The following is a 25,212-nucleotide window of genomic DNA, read 5'->3' as shown; positions in this document are numbered from 1 at the left end:
ACAATCAATACCTTTAAACATTTGGACAATAGTTGAACAAATGAAATGCTGTTTAATGTGTCTGACAGAGTTGACATAAATCCACTTAGTTGCAATTTATATATTTTTTAAAGTTTTTACTTTACATGGTGTGATAGCGGATACCTTGCTCTGACATTGCGGTGAGACTTGCGAAATTGCACTAAGCCACTGCTCCAATGAGCAGGTGTTGAACTGATATTCATTATGATAAAAACAATTTTTAAAGACAAGTAGCTTTGCTCATTACTCGTGCAATTCTTGCATTGACATCAATGCATGATTTACGCAAAATCAGGCTAATCATTCCCATCTCAAAACTGGATCCTTCCTAAGTGCAGATCAACCCAAACTATCTTAAGTTAATATACCTTTTTAACCTTTCTTGGTCTTTGCTGAGTGTCAGCACCTACATGGTGGATAACGTTCATGCCATTAGCAACGACACCTGACCCACCCACAAGTTCCACCAGATCAGTGCTTACATCCAGGAACTCTCACAAGCACAAACAAATGACAAGTTGTGTCACCCACAGAATGATATCTGCACGCTAATGTGATAAATCAATTCTAGAACTGCAGGAAACCGCAGGGAAAATAGTAAGTGCTGTTTGTTGTCATGGAGACACCGATGTGTTCTCTCCGACCATCCCTTCCTAGAGTCAGCCTACCTGCAAGAGCAGAGCGTGTTTCCTATCTTACAGTACAATAAATCACGTCTGATCCATTCCCGTAATTGCTGTTAACACTTACGTTTTTGGGTCACAAACAATGCATTCAAGATGGACCTGTATCCTTCATGGCCATATGTTTGTTCATTGATTAACAAAAAGGTGGCCTATTGTCAGGCTAGTGCTTGTTTTTTATCATAATTTTGTACAATGTGCAAAGCTCGGCGAGATAGGGAAATTGATTCAGGGTACAATTTCCCTCTATGCACAAACAAAATCATATTGATTAATAAAGATTTATCATTTCATTTGTCCTCTTATCACAAGCTGCCTAATGCAGCAGGTCCAATTCATTTATTATATAAAGGAGGGTTCTGAGCTAAGGGATACAGAATAAATAAAAACATTAGGTTTCTTTTTCTCTAAGTGTTCCCTGATCGATTACTCAACATCATTCAACAACACTTTAGTAATAAAATCTATCCCTGTTTCATGATGTTAGTAGGTTTCATAAGTCACTTCAAAGATTACTTGCCATGTGCTGCTGGTCCTGTAGGGATAACTACGGTTTTAGAAATGTGTTTGAATAACACAGTACTCTAAGCCAAACAGAATCATTTCAATGGGCAGAAAATACAGGTTAATACTACACTCCTAGAAAAAAAGATGCTATCTAGAACCAACAAGGGTTCTTTGGCTGTCCCTATAGGATAACCCATTAAAGAACCCTGTTTGATTCCAGCGAGAAGCCGTTTGGTTCCAGGTAGAACCTTTTCCACAGAGGGTTCTACATGGAACCAAAACTGTTCTCCAATGGGGACAGCCAAAGAACCCTTTTTGGAATGCTTTTTTCTGAGAGTTTAGTTGATCCATCCTCTCAAACTCCAGGAGGTACACATCTTGTAGTCAGGAAATAACATGCACAAAATTGATGTCCATTGTAACTCAGCCTCCTATGGATCCCCAACAAGCAGTTTATGTCACACTGTGTTACGCTCAATATGTTGGCTCTCCTTATGATTAACTCCTGAAGTCTATTGACAGGATGTAGCATGCTGTGTGATTCCTTACACATTTGGTTTCCGGAGCACTGCCCTTATTCTCATACTCAATGACTTTCCATCTTTATTAAGGGAGATTAATAATATTGGTCTTGAACAGTGCTTCACTTGATCTGAAATAGGTTCCAGTACTCATTTTGGGTGCCGGTACCATTTGTATTTAGGTGCATAATCCTTTTGTCTCATAATCCTTTTGAGATAATATTCTAGAAGCGGAACAGGAGCTCAAGCAGTAGACAATTTGACAATTTGAGCTCCGGTGAGCTCCTGCCCAAGTCAAGCACTGGTCTTGAAAGGTCATCAGTGGTGAACAATTATAGGTCCACCATTTCCTCCCCCCCATAGGAATGTCTTTCTTCAAGGTAAGATGAGGACAAGAATAGGCCTGTTCCTGAACAGTAAACATTTATTCACAGTATGATTGATAGTAGCTTTGTCAATGAATGCATTACTCATGTAGATATTTTTTGGGCCTCCACTCATTATATACTCTTGTCTTTGTTTTATCTGCCACTCACATGATTATAATTCAGTGTAGGAGACGGAACAAAACATGTCACACTACAGAAAAAAAAGAGTTTATAAACAGATTTGTTACTGCTTTCTTTGGCTCCTATATTAACAGTGGCTTTTGTGATTATGTTTTTTGACAGAACATGTCTTTGACTGTTTGACATTTCCAACTGAATAACGTATTGTCCTTTTGACAAAGATTTTCTGTTTTAAAATGCTGGATACCACAGGGTTCAATTCTCGGGCCGACTCTTTTCTCTGTATATATCAATGATGTCGCTCTTGCTGCAGGCGATTCCCTGATCCACCTCTACGCAGACGATACATTCTGTATACTTCTGGCCCTTCCTTGGACACTGTGCTAACTAACCTCCAAACAAGCTTCAATGCCATACAACACTCCTTCCGTGGCCTCCAACTGCTCTTAAATGCTAGTAAAACCAAATGCATGCATTTCAACCGTTTGCAGCCCGCACCCGCCCGCCTGACTAGCATCACCACCCTGGACGGTTCCGACCTAGAATATGTGGACAACTATAAATACCTAGGTGTCTGGCTAGACTGTAAACTCTCCTTCCAGCCTCATATTAAACATCTCCAATCCAAAATCGAATCTAGAATCTGCTTTCTATTTCACAACAAAGCCTCCTTCACTCACGCCACCAAACTTACCCTAGTAAAACTGACTATCCTACCGATCCTCGACTTCGGCGATGTAATCTACAAAATAGCTTCCAATACTCTACTCAGCAAACTGGATGCAGTCTGTCACAGTGCCATCCATTTTGTTACCACATCACCTTACACCACCCACCACTGCGACAACACCCACCCGTAGCACACGTTCCAGCAGGTATATCTCACTGATCATCCCCAAAGCCAACACCTCATTTGGCAACCTTTCCTTCCAGTTCTCTGCTGCCAGTGACTGGAACGAATTGCAAAAATCGCTGAAGTTGGAGACTTATTTCCCTCACCAACTTTAAACATCAACTATCTGAGCAGCTAACTGATCGCTGCAGCTGTACATAGTCCATCTGTAAATAGCCCACCCAATCTACCTACCTCATCCCCATACCAATTTTATTTTATTTACTTTTCTGCTCCTTTATCACTCCAGTGTTAATCTGCTAAATTGTATCTATTCGCTCCTATGGCCTATTTATTGCCTACCTCCTCATGCCTTTTGCACACACTTTAAATATACTTTTTTTGTCTACTGTGTCATTGACTTGTTTATTGTGTTATTGGCTTGTTTATTATTTACTCCATGTGTAAGTCTGTGTTGTTGTCTGTGTCACACTGCTTTGCTTTATCTTGGCCAGGTCACAGTTGCAAATGAGAACTTGTTCTCAACTAGCCTACCTGATTAAATAAAGGTGAAATAAAACAATACATTAAAAATAAAGGAAAGACGTCAGAGTATACATTGCCCACTTTACATTTGAATATTCATTAGAAGTTTAACTTGTTTGTACCAAAGGAACTCAACTCAAGTGTTTCCCCTACAATTGATTTCAATTGGAATTATTAAAGAGGCCCATGTTGAAAAACAATCTTGGAGAAACACTGTCTTGGCCTGAATGTAATGGAATGCTGTATCAGGAGAAGATAATCAGAGTCAGAGGACATGTTCCGGGTTGTTCCTTAGCAACAAGCCTTCATTGCTATAGGCTAATCTGCTGCTCTGTTTCTGCAGTTATACTCGGGTTACCATTCATGTCATTCATTTCCTAAAATCCTAAAATGTTTTGTATATTGGCATACGATGCCATAGTGAGCTGCTGTGTATATTTATTGCCTATAAACACATTCTAGATGTTTTCACAGTGACAACATAAATTGTAATGGCACTGATGAGGATGGAGCTGTCCGTGAAAAGGCATGTTTACGCCTACTCTATGTCAGCTGTCACTGTGCATGTGCATTAGGCCTTACAACACGCCATGCACAAAAGCCACGTGTCAGCGGTGAACATCCCAAAGTATTTGCGAATTTGTTCCACTAGACATCATCTGCTGGCACTGAGGAATCAGAAAAGACAGCTGGCTGCGCAGGGATATCTGCTCTATTAGATTCGAGGTAACTGCCACCGTTGTGATCATGTCTGCCAGCCATGCGGACCATCACACTCAGTAATTCCAGAGGCAGCTACCATGAGGCAGCTGAAGTGTTTTAGTGTTAAGCTGCTGTCTGTCTTTATCAGATGCTTTGATGACTGTGCTCCCTCTTTCATAGTGAACTAGTCTCCGCTAACTATAGACAGAGCTGATGGGGGAGGCCTCCTTCCTTTTACTCCCTCCTACACACTCCCTTGCTGGATGGCAGGTAGCCTAGCGGTTAAGAATGTTGGGCCAGTAACTGAAAGGTCGCTGGTTTGAATCTCTGAGCCAACTAGGTTAAACTATTCGTGTGCCTTTGTCCAAGGCACTTAACCCGAATTGGTCCTGTAAGTTGCCAGGGTTGTGCGTGGGTAAAATCACTGGGGAAGAAAAGCTGGAAAAAAAGCCATATTACAACCTATGTGTTGTGATAATAACCTGTCGGTTCATTTGCGACCATGATAGCTAGGCCTAAGGAAGAGACAATAAGAAGACACAGTGGCAGAATAAATTCAACCACACCTTTTGTTTCATCACAAAACCTGAGAGCAACGTCTCTGGTAGAGTCCACAAAGTTTATTGCATGTTACAAACACTTACATGACCTACCGCATGGTCAAGCAAGTTTAAGGTTTCGGACATTTTGGGGCGACTAAACAACTATTGATTTAGAACAACAGAGTTACCGCAAGTCACAAAGAAAACAGGAGCTGCCTCCACTATTGCAGCACCATTTCAACTTCAACATTTCAACATCATCAAATCACCTATACTTAGTATTTTACAGTGACAACTAAAATATACCAAAAACAATGTAGTCCAATCAACGTAAGCTAAATATGATGTGGCTGTCCATGGTTTTGATTTCTCTCTCTCTCTGTGTGTGTGTGTGTGTGTGTGTGTGTGTGTGTGTGTGTGTGTGTGTGTGTGTGTGTGTGTGTGTGTGTGTGTGTGTGTGTGTGTGTGTGTGTGTGTGTGTGTGTGTGTGTGTGTGTGTGTGTGTGTGTGTGTGTGTGTGTGTGTGTGTGTGTGTGTGTGTGTGTGTGCGTGCAAGTAGAAAAAACATGTTGACTCACCCTACTTGTAGAGAAACGCCAATGCCATCCTCCTCTCTTTCCTGTCGATGAAACGGTCTATGACTTTGTCATACAGTACACACTTGTATTTTTTATTGTCTTAGGCTACCTGGCTAAAGTGCTTGCTCGCTAGCCTAACTTCCTTTTTATGGGCAACATTAGCTAGTTAACATTAGCCTTCTACATCTATAAACATAATGAACTTCCATCCTCTCAGGCCGTGTGCACAATGTATTAATTTATGGTTGGATCAGAATCGCTGTTATAATTTTTGGCCAGTACAGAGAATGAAGTAAAACCAGTCCAAATCCATATATCCATCCATGGCTAATTTAGGAAAGGGCCAATTTTAGCTAGCTAGCGGACAACAGAACGAGATGCAACAATTCAAGTTGTTTCTGTCAATGACGTATTGCTCTCGATGTGATGTGATTGGAGAGAAGCAAAATCCAAACTAGCCTCCCTTGACACTTTTTTGGGGGGGATGCGCCAGGATCTTTCACAGTTGAGCTCACTCAATTTAGCTCAACGCTGATTTGATATTTTATAATTTTTTATCAAGGAAGGCCAAATGCTCGCTGGCTTTCTTACCTTGCATTCAAAGCTACGGGCGGTAACGATGTCGTACTCTTTTTGGCCTTTCGCTCACTCGGATGCTTTCTCCAGTGAGATACATTCAGCCTCTTGCGACATTCAGCCTCTTGCGAATTGAAGGAAAACTATGAAATGCAGAGAGACTAAACATAAATCATTTCATATGGTATTTTCTTGCTAAATGATTTGGGCATCCATGAATACACTCCACTGTAAGTCGCGATTGGATAAGTGTGTTGACTGAAATGTAAATGTGACTAGTTTCAGGAAAATAGCTGTATGTCACACGTCACTACTTCACAGTAGCGCTATTTGAGCGTAAACTTTAAAAAAAATCAGAACCGTTTTTTGGGGGCAGAAATTCCTTCTGGAACATGTGAACTTTCATGGGCCTTAATAACAAACTTGTATGCCATCTGTAAATAAAAATACAATTGTTAAATTACAAGCCTAGTTGGTTTAGCCATGGAGAAAAGTTAGGCAATCTTCCCGCTAGCCATGATTGGCTGAGATAATGAGTGGGCTGGGCATGCCGAGAGATGAGTTTGGATTGGTCCGCCATGTAGCAAGCTTCTGTCAATAATATGAGGTGGTCAGTTTGTGTAGGTAATCCTTTCTAATGCAGTTTAAAAAATATATATATATCACGTAGTAGATAAGTGTTTCTCTCCACTTTCTGGAGGACCGAGTTTTGAAATCAGTTGAATGAATTAGAGTATGATAGCTAAGGAGATGGAGAATATTCTGGTATTTGATTGCAAATATGTAGACGGAGCCACAGTGTCCAATGTGGAAGACACATTTCAGTTGAATACATTCAGTTGGACTGACTAGGTATCCCACTTTCCCTTTCCCAGTTTGCGCTCCGAGAGCGAAACTCTCTGAATTTAGGAACGGCTAATCTGACAACGCTTGAGTCTATGAACGCCCAGAGCACATTCTGGCACTCCAGATTAAATTTACAAACACACCCTTTGTATAAACCAGCCTTTAATCTTGAAATCATTGGTTGTTTAGTACATAGCCTCACTTGCAAATCCTTAAAGAGATGGGTGGGGTTAAAGCTTAGAAGGGTGCGAACGATGCTGAATGGGTGTAGACAAAGAAGATCTCTCCAACAGGTACCAGGACATTCATGGACCATTTTCTCAAAAGTGAGATTTCAAGTTTATCAACTTTCAAAGCAGAATGACTTTCCTATTGTTCCTCAACTGTAGTGTATCATAGACAATTTTCTACCTTAATTTTGCTACATAAGATCGAATCGAGCCGGTCAGTCACAAATGGTGGACGACTTCTTGTCCTATACAAATTACAAGGCCCAAGTGACGTGCAAGACTCACTATGGGCAAAGTTAATGGGAAAAGGTTGTTGTGGTGGCGTCATGTGGATTTTTCCTCTAAAAAAATGATACATATGGGGGCTCCCGGGTGGCGCAATGGTTAAGGGCACTGGTTAAGGGCACTGCCAGCTGTGTAGGCTCTGTCATAACCGGCCACGACCGGGAGGTCCGTGGGGCGACGCACAATTGGCCTAGCGTCGTCCGGGTTAGGGAGGGCTTGGCCGGTAGGGATGTTCTTGTCTCATCGTGCACCAGCGACTCCTGTGGCGGGCCGGGCGCAGTGCGTGCTAACCAACGTTGCCAGGTGCACAGTGTTTCCTCCGACACATTGGTGCTGCTGGCTTCCGGGTTGGATGCGCGCTGTGTTAAGAAGCAGTGCGGCTTGGTTGGGTTGTGTATCAGAGGACCGTGCGGGATTGCCTTCCCTCCAAAGGGTGTTGCTACAATAATGATCTCCGTTACTTTCAACCTTCATCTCTCCCATACGGGAGTTACCACGAAATTGGGGAGAAAAAAAAAAGAAAAAAAAAATGATAGACAGTCGATGGCTATTCAGTTCTAAGGGCCTGACTCACCCGTAATCACTAAACCAAAATCACAGCACAAGAAATGTTTTCCAGAGGGGAAAATAATCCATTTTTAGATGGCTTGCCACTTCCATCCTATCTCTCTGTGCTGCACCAGAGCACAATAATTCCTTTAACCCACAATAATCACTCTCCACCTTAAAGAGTATAAAGCCAGACTAAAGAATTCCGGGAGATGATTAATCTGTGGTATCTCTGATTATGAGGACAATTTTCTTAATGAGGAAAAACCTGCTAAATGCATTCAACTTAAGAGAAAGACTTTTGATTCTTCAACAATATTTGCTCTACTTATAATTGGCTTGTTGTCTAAACCCAGGAACAAATATCTTACTTGAAAAAGGTTACTAATACTAGTTTAAAGGGATTCTGTTTGAGGGCTATTTACAATCTGTGCTTATCCTGTGTAAATAATGCAAAACGTTTATTTCTTGTGTGAGTGACAGGATGAGCGTAGTAGCATATAGCATGTGATATGAAGAGGAACTTGAACCATTGCTGTCACTGTAGCCCATTACTTGTCGCCCATTACTGAACGGGCTTCTGAACTTCTCTTCTGTTTCCATCCAATTTGACCTTTGCTTAAACAGCTGACTAATCAGCCTGCTAACAACCTTTAGTAAACTTTTGGAAAATATTGTATTTCACCAGATACAATACTATTTCACAGTAAACAAATTATCATTTGGCTTTTAGGGAAGGGCACTCAACATGTATGGCACTTAGACAAATGACTGAATATAGATGGTTGTAGCTCCCTCCAGTAACCACGAGCACAACCGTTACTTGATTTTAACTGGCGGGTTTATTCTGTAGTTTTAGTCAGAATTATCACCTTCCGTGAGAACTATAAGTTAAGCACACTCTTACAACCTTATCTTACGAGTGACTTATTAGCTTGGTATAACTCTGAAGTGCTTACATACATAAACAGTTTAGCCGGAGCTGTAACAGTATCAGATTAAACACATGAATAAAGGAAAAATACCTCATTGGTTGCTTATTACAGAAGGTAGGAAATCAAACTTCACACTTATTGTTCCTGGCATGAATTCACACTTCATCCTTAATTATTACAACGTTACCATCCTAACATACACACTTCAACCTTTACGAACTACACCCGATGACATGAAAATTTAGCTAACACAGCGCGGGATTGCCTTCCCTCCAAATGGTGTTGCTACAATAATGATCTCCGTTACAACAGTTATTAGCTACTTAGTTCCGCTTGTCTTATCATTTCGAACACGTAAACAATTCAAACAAAAAAACAACGACACAGATATACAGGTTAACTGTCAGTTACACTGGTGCGGATGTCTCATTATCAAATCAAATATATTTATATAGCCCTTCGTACATCAGCTGATATCTCAAAGTGCTGTACAGAAATCCAGCCTAAAACCCCAAACAGCAAGCAATGCAGGTGTAGAAGCACGGTGGCTAGGAAAAACTCCCTAGAATGGCCAAAACCTAGGAAGAAACCTAGAGAGGAATCAGGCTATGAGGGGTGGCCAGCCCTCTTCTGGCTGTGCCAGGTGGAGATTATAACAGAACATGGCCAAGATGTTCAAATGTTCATAAATGACCAGCATGGTCAACTAATAAAAATCACAGTAGTTGTCGAGGGTGCAAAAGGTCAGCACCTCAGGAGTAAATGTCAGTTAGCTTTTCATAGCCGATCATTGAGAGTATCTCTACCACTCCTGCTGTCTGTAGAGAGTTGAAAACAGCAGGTCTGGGACAGGTAGCACGTCCGGTGAAGAAGTCCCGAGATATAGCTTGCCTAAGGCAGAATACCTCATGATAAGTTGTAGACCACACTATCTAACAAGAAAGTTCTCATCTATATTATTTGTTGCCGTCTATCAACCAACTATATAAGACCATAAGCAAACAAGAAAATGCTCATTCAGATGCGCTGCACCTAGTAGCCGGGGACTTTAATGCAGGTAAACTTAAAACCATTTGACCTCATTTCTACCAGCATGTCACATGTGTAACCAGAGGTAAAATAAACACCTCCCTCTGCAAATTGGATCCTGGATTTCCTGACGGGCCACCCCCAGGTGGTAAGGCCCCTGTAGTCATTACCATTTACCATGGGGCCCCTGTAATCCCTGTTCACCCACAACAGCATGGCCAAGCACGACTCCAACAACATCATTAAGTTTGCTGACGAGAGTGGTAGGCCTGATCATCAAAAACTATGAGACAGCCTATAGGGAGGAGGTCAGAGACCTGGCAGTGTGGTGCCAGGACAACAACCTCTCCCTCAATGTGAGCAAGACAAAGGAGCTGATTGTGGACTGTAGGAAAAGGAGGGCTGGACAGGCCCCCATTAACTTTGACAGGGCTAAAGTGGAGGGGGTTGAGAGATTCAAGTTCCTTGGTGTCCATATCACCAATGAACTATTATGGTCCAAACACATCAAGACATTAAGAGGCCACGACAATGCCTTTCCCCCCTCAGGAGACTGAAAATATTTTACATGGGTCCCCAGATCCTCAAAAACATCTAAAGCTGCACCATCAAGATCATCCTTACCGGTTGCATCACCGCCTGGTATGGCAACTGCTCGGCATCTGACCGTAAGGCGCTACTGAGGGTAATGCGTATGGCCCAGTACATCACTGTGGCAAAGCTCCCTGACATCCAGGACCTATCTACTAGGCCGTGTCAGAGGAAGGCCCAAAAAATTGTCAAAGACTCCAGTCACCCAAGTCATAGACTGTTCTCTCTGCTACCGCACGGCAAGCGGTACCGGAGCGTCAAGTCTCGGACCAAAAGGCTCCTTAACAGCTTCTACCCCCAAGCTAACAATTAATTAATCAAGTGGCCACCCATACTATTTACATTGACCCCCCTCAAAAAAATGATTTGGTAAATATTTTCTTAACCAGCCCAAACGCAAAACACAACATAGAAAAACGAACATAGACAATCCACCCCAACTCATGCCCTGACCAACCTAAAACAAAGACTTAACAAAAGAACTAAGGTCAGAATGTGACAGTTTCTTGAACTGTATTGTTTGTTAAGGGCTTGTAAGTAAGCACTTCACGGTAATACCTGTTGTATTCAGTGCATATGACAAATACAATTAGATTTTATTTTATTGGCTGAACTACATTGATAATAAGATGCTTGTTGAAGCTGTTAGACTTCAGTACAGCTTTTGACATTATCAATCATTATCTGCTGCTGGAAAAATGTATGTGTTTTGGCTTTACATCCCCTGCTATATCATGGATTGAGTTACCTGTCTAACAGAACACAGAGGGTGTTCTTTAATGGAAGCATCTCCAACATAATCCAGGTAGAGACAGGTATTCCCCAGTGTAGTTATCTAGGCCCTTTACTTTTTTAAATCACTAATGACCTGCCACTGGCACTGAGTAAAGCCTGTGTGTCTATGGACACTGATGACTCAACATTATACACATGAACTACCACAGCAAGTGAAATCACTGCAACACTTATCAAAGAGCTGCAGACAGCTTTAGAATTGGTGGCAAGTAATAAGATACACTGAACAAGTAATAAGATGCACTGAACAAGTAATAAGATATTAAATACACTGAACAAAAATATAACTGCAACATGTTATGTTTCATGAGCTGAAATAAAAGATCCCAGAAATGTTCCATACTCACAAAAAGCTTATTTTTCTAAAATGTTTAGCACAAATTTGATTACATCCCTGTTAGTGAGCATTTCTCCTTTGCCAAGATGATCCATCCATCTGAGAAGCTGATTAAACAGCTTGCATGTTGTGCTGGGGATAATAAAAGGCTACTCTAAAATGTGCGGTTTTGTCACACAACACAATTACCACAGATGTCTCAAGGAGTGTGCAATTGGCATGCTGACTGCAGGAATGTCCACCAGAGCTGTGGCCAGAGAATTTCATATTAATTTCTCTTCCATAAGCCTTCTCCAACATCGTTTTGGAGAATTTGGCAGTACGTCCAATCAACCTTACAACTGCAGACCACTGTCACGCCTTGGTCTTAGTATTTTGTGTTTTCTTTATTATTTTGTTCAGGCGAGGGTGTGACATGGGGTTATTGTATTGTCTTATTGGGGTTTTTGTAGGCATTGGGATTGTGGTTGATTAGGGGTGTGTCTAGTATAGGCTTGGCTGCCTGAGGCGATTCTCAATCAGTCAGGTGATTCTTGTTGTCTCTGATGGGGAACCGTATTTAGGTAGCCTGGGTTTCACTGTGTATTTCGTGGGTGATTGTTCCTGTCTCTGTGTAGTTTCACTAGATAGGCTGTAATTAGGTTTCACGTTTCGTTTTGTTGTTTTTGTATAAGTTATGTTCATGTATCGCAATCCTTCATTAAAGATCATGAGTAACAACCACGCTGCATTTCGGTCCGACTCTCTTTCGACAAACGAAGAACGCCGTTACAACCACGTGTATGGTGTCAAGTGTGAGAGCAGTTTGCTGATGTCTTCGCTGTGAACAGAGTGCCCCATGGTGTCGGTGGTGTTATGATATGGGCAGGCATAAGCTACGGACAACAAACACAATTGCATTTTATCAATGGCAATTTTAATGCATAGAAATACTGTGATGAGATCCATTGTTTTAAAGGTATCTGTGAACAACAAATGCATATCTGTATTCCCAGTCATGTGTGCGTTTTATGTTTTTGCTCAGTATATTGCTCATTGTATTTGGAGGAAACCTGCTGAACATGTGTATGTGACCAATAAAATTTGATTTGATTTTAAACCCTAAATCCTCAACTAAATATTGTAATGAATAATGTGGAAATTGAGCAAGTTGAAGAGACTAAACTGCTGGGAGTAACTCTGGATGTTATGGTCGAAACATATTGATACAACAGTAGCTGAGATTGGACAATAAAACTCTACTCTTCTTTCTTGACATTGATATCACCAAAAAAACTCATACGGGCCCGAGTTTTGTCGCACCTGGACTACTGCCCAGGCATATGGTCAAGTGCCACAAAGAGGGATATAGGCTAATTACAGTTGTCCCAGAACAGAGCAGCACAACTGTCCCTTAAATATATATGGAGAGCTAACATCAATAGCATGCATGTACTCTCTCCTGGCTCAATGTAGAGGATAGATTGGCTGAATCACTACTTGTCTTTGTGAGAGGTATTGACATGTTGAAAGCACTGAGCTGTCTATTCAAACGACTAGAACACAGCTCAGACACCCATGCATACCCCACAAGACATGCCACAAGGGGTCTCTTCACAGTCCCCAATTCCAGAACAGACTCTGATAAACAAACAGTACTACACAGAGCCATGATTACATGGAACTCTATTCCACATCAAGTAACTCATGCATGCAGTAAAATCTGATTTAAAAACAGATAAAACTACACCTTATGGAACAAAGATGACTGTGACGAGACACACACAGACACACACACACACACACACACACACGCTAGCACATGGATTCTACACAAGGTGGAAAAATCTGCCATTCTTGCCCCAATAACAACTGCTCCGCGGGCACTGATAAAGTGGACGTCGATTAAGGCAGCCCCCTGCAACTCTGATTCAGAGGGTTTGGGTTAACTGCAGGAGACACATTTTGGTTGAGTGCAACTGACTAGGTATCCTCCTTTCCCTTTCACATTGTAATATTGTTGTATGGTAGTATTATATATTTTATATTGTAGATATGTAGTGGTGTAATAAAGTTATATGATGTACTGTTTTTTTTTTTCTGTGATGTAAGTGCCTCAATATTTTTATACCCCAGGAATACTAGCTGCTGCCCAATATTATTTCCCCTTATATTGGGAGCCATATTTTCAGTTTATCTCACTGGAACTGTTAGGTAATCATCATTTTTTGTCTGGGAGACTCGAGCTTCACACAGAAGACAGACATGATCAACAATTAACCCCAGCTGTGTTTTATGGTCTTGTTATAGACAGCAATTTTATGTTCCAGAATGTGCAATACAAAACATCCCTCAGACACCGACTGTGCATTAGCAGACAATGTTATGCTTAAAGGTCAAGGCATCCAGTTCCGTGTTTACATCCATGGCTTATGTACAATGCATGACTCCATGCTCAAACTGCAAACATAGCTGACAAAGAAGGAGTTATCTTTTAAAGTAAAATAGTTTGATTTATTTTGGCATACATGCCCCAGCTATCTCAATCTTCAGCCAGGATTCAATCCATGTGCAATGCAGGATCGACAAGGCAATTTCCCTGACGTTCTCGGAGATTGCATTCACTGTAAACCCTGCTGATGTCAGCTCAAGTGTAAATTACCTTTTAAGTGTAATTTTAACTGACTTGTCCGGAAAGACCAATGCAGATCCAAACGCGACTTCTGCAGTAGAGAGAGAGAGCAAGAGAGAAAGATGGTATCATTTATGCTGCCGTTCTTTGCTTTTCACGAGAGTAGTGCGTGTAGCTTATTTTTGTGGTTGGTCAATCATAAGTCTTCAAAACAGCAATAGGCTACAGTCATAGAGCCTCCGTTTGGGGCAAAGTTAGGAGATATCTACTCAGATGAAATGAAAATGATGTAATTAAAAGTTAAAGGAGAATAATCTACAACGACCAAGAGCCAACAGGTAGGCTGCTACTTTATATTCTGAATTTAGTTGTAGTTTGTAACTGTGTAGGGCGAGAAAGTGTGTGCAGCCTCAATTAGCCTAGTTAGCTAGCTAGCTATCTTCTTTTTTTTCTTTCTTTCAGTCTTGTCCCATCGCTGTAACTCCCGTATGGACTCGGGAGAGGCGAAGGTCGAGAGCCATGCGTCCTCCTAAACACAACCCAGCCAAGCCGCACTGCTTCTTGCCACAATGCCGCTTAACCCGGAAGCCAGCCACATCAATGTGTTAGAGGAAACACCGTAACCTGGCGACCGTTTCAGCGTGCATTGCGTCCGGCCTGCCACAGGAGTTGCTAGTGCGCAATGGGACAAGAACATCCCTGCCAGCCAAACCCTTCCCTAACCCGGACAATGCTGGGCCAATTGTGCGCCGCTCCATGGGTCTCCCGGTCGCGGCCCGGCTGCGACAGGGCTTGGACTCGAACCAGGATCTCTAGTGGCACAGCCATAGACCACTGCGCCACTCGGGAGGCCCTTAGCTAGCTATCTTAACTACCTTTGCCTGGGTTGATACAGTCAAGAAAGGTACAAAGTAATCATATTGGATGATAAGTAACCTAGCTACAGTATGGCAGCTATTAGTCTACTATAGTGGAAGTCAGCTTGCTTGGTTGCCGTCTCTCATCTCTCCCTCCCTCCTCCTCCCTGTTCCTGTGTAACTCGCTCACACTCACAGTAGCCTAGTCACACAGCACGGCCCCTGCTAGAGCATCACTTCTCTCTATCTCCTCTCCCTCGCACTGTATCAGCTCTGATTAATAAAGTAGCTTACAAAATGACGTTTTTGCTGCTTCCCTCACTCGGCTCATGTCTGGATCCGGCCAGATCTAGACGGAACTGGTCTAGTTGACCTCGGGTCCATTTGGGACGGGTCTCTATATTTAAAAAAAATATTGATGCATATCGGGTCCGGATGGTAAAGCCCCATGTCTATTTCGGGAACGGATCCAACTTTTTGGACCCGTGAAAGCCTCTAGTACGTTAGTGCATTCGTGCGTCAGTCAAATGTGATATTTCAGACAGAACTGGATCGATTTTGACTAAATGTGGGTAAATGATGCGTCTTGCATTAGAGATCTGGCATTTATCAAATTACACTGATTGGCCAAATGGTGGCGCTATAACAAGAGATTGAAAATGCTTACTTTGAAAGGTCATGCTCCTTACCCCATTTGACTTAAAGTCATGAAATCTGGTACACAGGTCCTTCTCCTCATAAGGAACACATTTGCCTCAGGAACCCAAAGGGTGGCCATGATGCATTTTTTTTAAACACTTAAAGTGCTACTCTTCTGGCACCTAATTACCAATCTGCACAAAACATGATATGTGGCATCTATGCACAAAGGTCTCAACACAATTTTTTTCCCAGACTAGTATCTTAAACAACATGGATCAATAAACAATCCGTGGGCGTGGTCTGGTACATAAATGGATATAAATCAGTCAAGGATATCGGTATTGTAACAACATTTGGTACACATGTTATAAACACTGTCAAGATTCATCATATGCAAGAAAACTAATATCGATATAGCAGGCACATGCTTATATCTCTTGATCTGTTTGACTGTTTGGTGAAATTTGGAAAGCCTAATTATCAAATGTCATTTAGAATATTTTACTCTGGGAGGTTGATAAACGGAATCTTGGCCCGGTTTCCCAAAAGCATCTTAAGGCTAAGTTCATCGTTAGAACCTGCGTAGGAGTATCATTAAATCTCGGAGCTGTTTCCCAAAACCATCTTTGCTAACGTTGCGCTTGAAAACGCTCAGAAGATCTCCACTAAATATAAAAGTACATGGTTTATCTGTCTCTCTGTGACTGCCGAAAACTTCTGAATAAAGTTGACTACACATACAAAGGTGTAATGTCTTTGCACAATTGATAAAAAAACAATCATCGTATTAAAAAAACAAGATGACTGCAATTATAAATACAGTAGGCTATAGGCATTTAATGTTAAATTGAGTTCTGTTTTGCTACTTGTAGGCTACTGTCTGTAACTTGTGTCAATATATTTCATGATTTATTCTTATTTAAATTGCATTGTGCGCAATGGTGTGCCAAATCGGCGATTTAGTGCATTTCTATCAGGTAAGCAGTAAAATAAGATGACTTGATATTTTCAGCAGTAGGTGGTAACATCTCTATAGGAGTTGATCCGTCGTCAGTGTTGTGAAATAATTATAATGTTAAGGTAAGATTTGAATGGAGAAAGCTGATCCGAGAGCAGCACTCCCTTTCTTATCAGTATCGATACATGTTCCAACGACGCACTTAGTGACCGCTCTCTCTCAGGCCACTTGTTTTGGGAAACGCATGTTACATCTTCTGCCGTTGTAGGAAAGATGCATTAAGTGGAACACTTGTAAGCCTAAGTTCCATCACTTCGGGAAACTGGGCCCAGGTTAGTTATAATGGGGGTTGGAGTGAAAACCTACAGGAGGGTAGCTCTCCAGGAACAGTTGAAGAGTTCTGACATAAAGTATACATTATTTGGGAATTTGAACTTGCCATTTCTTGGTTGAGAGTGCATCAATGTTTCTTCAGTGCCACCAGGCTCATACTAATTGCTTGGAACATACTGTATATTAACACACTGAAAAAAATATGGGTTTGGTTAGGGTCCACTACAGTGTTGTTACCTGGGGTACAAAAACATCAAAGTTACACTTCACAGGTACACATATGAACTCCATGGTACAGATTGGTACCTTGTAGGTATAATGGGACATTTTTCTGCCCAATATTTTGAATATAAGGCACGATCATCACTCCGGTTTGAAATATAGGTGGGGGCAATGTACTGGTGGGGCTCATTAGCATAGTTGGGGACTTGGTCAAATATGTGTGTATTTGTGGAAGTGTTTGATGGTTATGCCGATAAAAGTAGAGCGTCTCCTTTAACGTTGACTCTTCTGCAAACTTTGTAAGATAATGTGTCAGTAATGAGGTGCGCTGTGAAGAGGTTATTGTGTATTTGCCAGTAACTTAATGGCAACATGTGAATTTGTCAGATCACAACTGATTTCACATGTGGAACTATCAGGTGCCTTTTCTCTCAGGGAAAGAATGTTTCAACAGAGCGCTAAATGACGTTTCCATGATAATCTCTTTATTTAACATTATTAGAGTACTTTAACAGACATGTGCAACTGTTGTATTACATTTGAGTCATTTAGCAGATGCTCTAATCCAGAGCAATTTAACAGTAGTGAGTGCATACATTTTCATACCGTTTTTAGCACTGGTACCCCGTGGGAATCGAACCCACAACCCTGGTGTTGCACATATGGTGTCTCAGAATCTGTCCAGCTACTTGTGTACATTTTTATAATCTCCCATGACATGCAATGCAATAATATCATCCTAAGTAACTCTCCATAAAGAGAAATTGGATTGTAGTTAATTGACAGTTGTGTTTGTGTGTCAATACACCATCCATCTGTATGTTTGTAATATCAATTCCTTATAAATCCATTGCAATATTTTGTAATCCTCTTCTGGTAGGCATGACTTGACTGAGTAACTGAGACACAGTGGTAAGACGTTGCCATGAACGGCAGAGTGAACCAAATATATTTCTGAGTCTACCTTTAAATGGTTTTCCGATAGACGAGTTGCTGTCCAGATTGTTTGTTTTCTGATAAGCCCACCCTAATTTGGTCTCTTAATTTTTATTTTTGTATGTTGTCTTTCCAGATACACTAAAATGAAGACTGCCACAAATATCTATATCTTCAACCTGGCCTTGGCTGATGCACTAGCCACCAGTACGCTGCCCTTCCAGAGTGTCAACTTCCTGATGGGGACCTGGCCGTTTGGAGACGTGCTGTGCAAGATAGTGATATCCATCGACTACTACAACATGTTCACCAGTATCTTCACCTTGACTACAATGAGTATTGACCGTTACATTGCAGTGTGCCACCCCGTCAAGGCCCTAGACTTCCGCACGCCCCGTAACGCGAAGATTGTCAACGTGTGCAACTGGATCCTGTCCTCTGCCATCGGTCTACCTGTCATGTTCACCGCCTTAACTACTGTAACCGATAACGGCAAGTACGACAGTACGTTTCCCCCTGCTGTTTTTCTTTTATCCTCAGTTATAGATATCCTATCCGTAATGTTCGTGAGCATACCACAGCAGCGAGAGTAACAATTATGTTTGATAGTTATTTCTGTGAAGTGAACGGAAAGCCAACGGAATTTAAGCACTTTGCTGTTCTATGCATGGTCCGGGTCTGTCATAGAGAGAAATCGAGTGCCACGTTAGCTATGAAGCATGTTTTTATTATCATATTATCATATCATAAGCATGTCTTTATTATCAATAAGAACACTTTCAGATCCTTTATTTAGGTTTACATGTGACACAAACTCATGAAATTGTTTTGCAAGCGTTCATCCCTAATTGGCCTTAATGTAGGCCTCCAAATCTAGTCATCAATATTATGCTTTAAATATGGTATATAGGGCCATAGACTAGCAGCTACCACCATGTATAATTTTCAGAAAGTTTGTGCATAATTGTAGTAGTAGTAGGGATAGAAACTTGTCACCAACATTGGTGATGCTTGATTCCTGAATTAGGTTTTCAAAGTGCCTGTCAAAATCTTCTTAGCTCTTGTTATTGGTTAGATGAGAATAGATAGTGTTATTTGCAGTCTCATGATGAAAATATATCTGATGTCAGCCTGAGGAATACAAGCTGTCAGCACAAGCTTGTTTAACAAACGAAAACATAACTGACTTTTATGTTTATCATCTTGAGCAATGCTTTGGGGCCTATAAACTGTAGTTTTATCTACTTATGAAAAATACTGCTGTGAGGCGTTGATTTCCTCATATGCTACATTCTTTCAACTGTGTCTTCACATTTTCAGGAATCATCGACTGCACTTTGATCTTCCCCCACCCATCCTGGTACTGGGAGAATCTTCTGAAGATCTGCGTCTTCATCTTTGCCTTCATCATCCCCGTCCTCATCATCACCGTGTGCTATGGGCTAATGATCTTGCGCCTGAAGAGCGTGCGCATGTTGTCCGGCTCCAAGGAGAAGGACCGCAACCTACGTCGCATCACCCGTATGGTCCTAGTGGTGGTGGCCGTCTTCATCATCTGCTGGACGCCCATCCACATCTACGTCATCATCAAAGCCCTTATCAATATCCCCAACTCCCTGCTGCAGTCTGTCACCTGGCACTTCTGCATCGCTCTGGGCTACACCAACAGCTGCCTGAATCCCGTCCTCTATGCCTTCCTGGACGAGAACTTCAAGCGCTGCTTTCGCGAGTTCTGCATCCCCTTGAGTCCTTCGATGCTGGAGCTGCAGAATTCTTCTCGTACCCGCCACCACCACCAACACGAGCACCACTCCAGCGCCAACACGGTGGAGAGGTCCAATCAAGAGGTATGACTAGGTATGGAGATGTTGTCGTTAGACTCATGCTGCCAGCCCAACGACGATATGATCTCGGAAGTCACCCAGGTAACCACGGTGCTCTGACACAAAGCTCTGACACGTAGATGCTGAAATGCATCTTGGCGACAGCATCTATGTTGCTGTCGCCTCTTTCTGGCAAGGCTGACAAATATTTGAATGTAGAATAGTGCTCAGCGTAAGGCTTTCTGTCAGGTAGCATTATTAAAATGTTGAACTTTGGGCTGAACACTGAAATGAACCAACATCAGCTGTTATGTACACAGTAGGCTATCCTTTTAGACTGGTATACTGAAAATTATAAATTGGCCATGTTTTGAAGTTGTACATTGTTTGATTACAATTACATTATTGTTTGCTTCAAGAGTCAATGGCTATATATAATTAATTTAAGTCAGAAAATTGATGTAGCCTACCAATCACAGACTGCAGCTTTAAAGCTGTGTATAGCTGCTTTTATATGTTATATGATCTGTGCTAAATTGTTATGTATTGTATGTGTATGTGAATTGCCTTTAATGTAGCCCTGCAAAATATCCAAACTGAAAGTGATAAAAAAATATATATATGATTACATTTAGTTATTATCAGATATTCTATTGAATACTGTTTGTCATTTTTAACAGTGCTTGGCAGAACTTGCTCACCTGCAAAATGTTCCATCAACATGATAATGCTGCTTTATCAACGTCAAGTAACTGAAATATTTATTGATATTTAAAACTGATATATTACAGTGCTTGCAAGTTTACAGAGATAAAGTCCTAACCATTGGGTTGTGGCAGACCTGGGTTCAAATACATGCTTAATTAAAGACATGGTGACTTTGGTGAAAAAAGACATGGTGACTTTGGTGACTACTAAGTATTTTTTAAACCTCTCACTTTGGGCTGGGTTTGCAAATGTGTAGTTCATAAATCCATAATCTATGAGCAGAAGTCCTGTTTTACGTCAATTAGTCACGAAATCCTTAGTTGGAAAGGGGCTATTTTCTGGAAACTGTGCTGCGCCTTGTTCCCTACATTTTCCCCCGTGTGGGCCAGCCCCCTAGCATTTCAAGTTTCAGCCAATGAGCTTCAACCCCTCACCATATGAGTGACCGCTATCAAGATGCACGCGATTCACCCACAGCAGAGCAGAGGGAAACAGCAATGACGTGGTGCACATATTTGCACATATGTGACAGTACGCAATTTTCGGAAAACAGTTTTGGCTCGTGAGCTCTACTTTCAGAAGTACTGGCTAAAAAAGTATTGAAAAGTACAGTACACTGAACAAAAATATAAACGCAACATGTAAAGTGGTGAACCCAGAAATGTTCCATGTGCACAAAAAAACGTATTTCTCAAAAATTTGTGCAGAAATGTGTTTACATCCCTGCTAGTGAGCATTTCCCCTTTGCCAAGATGATCCATCCACCTGACAGGTGTGGCATATCAAGAAGCTAAACAGCATGATCAGTACACAGGTGCACCTTGTGCTGAGGAAAATAAAAGGCCACTCTAACATTTGCAATTTTGTCAAACACCACAGTGCCACAGATGTCTCAAGTTTTGAGGGAGTGTGCAATTGGCATGCTGCCTGCAGGAATGTCCACCAAAGCTGTTGCCAGAGAATTTAATATTAATTTCTCTACCATAAGCCGCCTCCAACGTCGTTTTAGAGAATTTGGCAGTAGGTCCGGCCTGGGAACCGCAGACCACATGTATGGTGTTGTGTGGGCGAGCAGTTTGCTGACGAAAAAAGTGCCCCATGGTGGCGGTGAGGTTATGGTATGGGCAGGCATAAGCTACAGACAACTAACACAATTACATTTTATTGATGGAAATTTGAATGCAAAGAGATACCGTGACAAGATCATGAGGCCCATTGTCATGCCATTCATCCGCCGCCATCACCTTATGTTTCAGCATTATAATGCACAGCCCCATATCGCAAGGATCTGTACACAATACCTGGAAGCTGAAAATGTCCCAGTTCTTCCATGTCATGCATACTGACCATTCATGTCACCCATTGAGCATGTTTGGGATGTTCTGGATCAACTTGTACGACAGCGTGTTCCAGTTCACTCCAATATCCAGAAACGTCGCACAGCCATTGTAACACAAACATTTCGCTACACCCGCAATAGCATCTGCTTAACACGTGTATGTGACCAATACGATTTTATTTGAAAAGGAGTGGGACAACAATCCACAGGCCACAATCAACAGCCTGATCAAGTCTATGCGAAGGAGATGTGTCACGCTGCATGAGGCAAATCGCGGTCACAACAGATACTGACTGGTTATCTGATACTTGCCCCTACCTTTTTTTTAAGGTAACTGTGACCAACAGATGCATATTTGTATTCCCAGTCATGTGAAATCCGTAGATTATGGCCTAATTTATTTATTTATATTTCCTGATTTCATGATATGAACTGTAACTCAGTCAAATCTTTAAAATTGTTGCATGTTGCGTTTATATTTTTGCACATATTTTCGGTGTATTTCAGTATTTTTAAATAATGGGACTGAAACAACTACTTCTATTTGAAAAAACAATAAATGTTTACTTTTAAATGTATGTGAAAGTAATTGAAATCCCTTCAATAGCATTTGGACCCAGGTTGGAACTTGCTTGATATATTTATATATTATTTAAAATAAAAAAAACATTGTATGTCAGTCCGTTCAAGGATTTTAGTAAGTATGTGTAGATAGGGATGCCGTCAGGCTTTGTCAGCTGTGTATTATGATATTATTTTCAAGTTGTATATGATGGTATCATTATGCCTGTGTATCATTTCAGGGATAAGACAATATACTGTTTCATAGACCAACATGTACATGTGACTTTGTATTTGACAAAATCCCTGATTTGTCTTAAAATGGCGGATGCTTTTAATGTTACCATGGTGAACATTGTACTTTCTAAATGATTGTTGTAAATTTGAAACTGTTTGTGATTTTTCACTCATATCTAAAATGATAAATATGCATGATACTACATTTTACATAAAGTTGTTAATCAGCAAATGTTGTTTTTCTAAATATACTTCAATTCTGAATTTTGAATGTTTTTGTAAGTAGTCAAATAAACCATTATATATCAAACACTGTGATGAATATTACCTTTACCACAATATTGAATCTATGTGTATCATATTTGTTGCTACCATTTTATCCAACAAATGTTCAATAGACCTCCACACCTTCTCTCTCTGTAATGGAGCAAAAAAGGTTTTGCTTGAGATGCACTGCATCAAGCACTTTAGATTTCATATGACTGACAAATCAGTTTCCCCCATCTGATCCACTTGTCATGTCAAAGTTGTAAAACCATTTGACATTGTGACTTGGCATCACATTCGGTATCAACAGGCCAATGCGTCATGCATGTTTTATGTGTAAAGGCCACAATTTGAGACAGTATTTTATAAGGTAAGAATTATTGATTCAGAGTATAGCATTGTGTGTGATGTCAGTCTCTCCTCTTCTCTTCCATTATAGGAGAGCTAGCTAGCCTGGGAACAAAATGGACCCCCTGAAAGCAGCAGCTGTTTTCAGTTATTGCCAGGCTGTTTATTACCCGACATGGGACCACTGGCTGTAGAGGGGCTATAATTTGATTCTGTAATACTTTGAAATCAAATATTTCATGCCCATTGTACACTGTTCTCTGCAGTGTTACCTAAGGGAAATTAAATTTGAGTCAGCTTTTGTGTTTGGATTAAGAAAAGATATAGATCCATCGTTAAAGCAAAATCAATGCATTTCTTTACAGTCATTTGCAGTGCTAATTGATTTTCCATGCATTCCTCAGACTTTTGTAATGGCCATAAAAAGTTAGCAAATGAAATCTGATAATCTGAATAATGCATGGTTCTGACTATTTATGAGAGGTATATGTATTTACAATTTACAAATACACCACCATGGCAGTTTACCAATACACTATTACACAGGAGTGTAATGCCATCAGACTAGAGGAAGTGACTGAATTAGGCCTAAATATTGGATTGGATTAGTTGTCACTTGTCAGTCTGAATAGCCTCGTTGAGTTGAATGATAATGAAGGTTGTTGCTCTTGCCCTTTCATTAATATGACATGGTCTGCTTCAGACCTTATCCCAGAGTACCAACTCTGTCAAGTTTTAACATAATCAAAGAGGTGGGCTCCTATTTCATTAGGATGCCAATGCCTGTGTGACGGGGAGAAGATAGACTCTGTGGAGTTGGGAGCTGTGTGGTAGGTGATATGAGTGATCAATTCAGCTGACTATCAAGCTGTTGTAGTGGCTCAAAGAAAAGAGAAGTAATTAAAAATGGTTGCAAGTGATTGAAATAGGATTTTCTCAGCCTTTATGAATTAAGTGTTTTTTCCAAAGATTTGTGAGTAGTGTAATCCCTTTTGGTTCCTCAAAGAATGTGTCAGACAACAGGCTTCAGTTTGTTTGTCTGTCCATTGATGTCTGGAGGCTGGAAGTAACCATCCAGGATTTGGCTCACATCAACCTATTCTGTTCTTTGTTGGATTTCATTCATGGAAAACCTCATGCCATTCAGTATAGCCACCTGGCTTGTTATAAAGCTGAAGGATGGGGATAAAGAAATGTAACCAGTTCCAAATTTAATGGATCCTATGGATGCATTTACTTACAGTCCATGACATCAATTTGATAGTTACAAACTTAAAGCTGTATTCTAAATAAATCCTCAAAAGACAACAGAAAACTGTTGAGAAAGCGGCTTTCTATTTTGTGTTATAATGGGGTAAGACAAATGTTCTAAGGCATTTTCTTCAAGGATCAATGGGTATACAGTACGACTAGCCTAATTCCAATGACCATTGAACAGCAGTATTGCAGATTGTACCTTTAAAGAAGCCAAGGGGCAACGTGCCAGCTGGCTGAAGAAACCCTCTTGTTTGACCAACATTGCTCAATCACTCTGAGAAAAGGTAGGTAATAGTTCCGGCATTATTTCTAGGTAGAAAATAGCAAGGTCCTGGATTGAATTCTTTGCTAGATCCCTACCTTATCTTAATTTTATTGGTCATGTACACATATTTTTCAGATGTCATCGCGTGTGTAGCAAAATGCTTATGTTCCTAGCCCCAACAGTGCAGTATTACCTAACAATTTGAAACAATACACGCACCCCCCCCCCCCCCCC

General features: G+C 41.0%; 1 protein-coding gene across 2 annotated transcripts in view; it reads left to right on the top strand.

Annotated features, from left to right (window-relative positions):
- Positions 1 to 21,439, top strand: part of oprm1 (opioid receptor, mu 1) — a 31,113-nt gene extending 9,674 nt beyond the window's left edge. Inside the window, exons 2-3 of one of the 2 annotated variants that reach the window (XM_046355299.1) lie at positions 18,310 to 18,665; positions 19,494 to 21,439. In XM_046355299.1, the coding sequence (XP_046211255.1) occupies positions 18,310 to 18,665; positions 19,494 to 20,026 (889 nt within the window). In that variant the 3' untranslated portion in view covers positions 20,027 to 21,439. Of the gene's footprint in view, positions 1 to 18,309; positions 18,678 to 19,493 lie in introns of both variants that reach the window. The other variant, XM_046355298.1, reaches the window with a different exon arrangement.
- Positions 21,440 to 25,212: the final 3,773 nt, after the last annotated feature.

This window comes from Oncorhynchus gorbuscha, linkage group LG07 (assembly GCF_021184085.1).
Source record: "Oncorhynchus gorbuscha isolate QuinsamMale2020 ecotype Even-year linkage group LG07, OgorEven_v1.0, whole genome shotgun sequence".
In the NCBI taxonomy this organism is placed as follows: Eukaryota; Metazoa; Chordata; class Actinopteri; order Salmoniformes; family Salmonidae; genus Oncorhynchus; species Oncorhynchus gorbuscha.
Note: the sequence above shows the minus strand (reverse complement) of the source record. Positions and strands in the feature narration are given on the sequence as shown.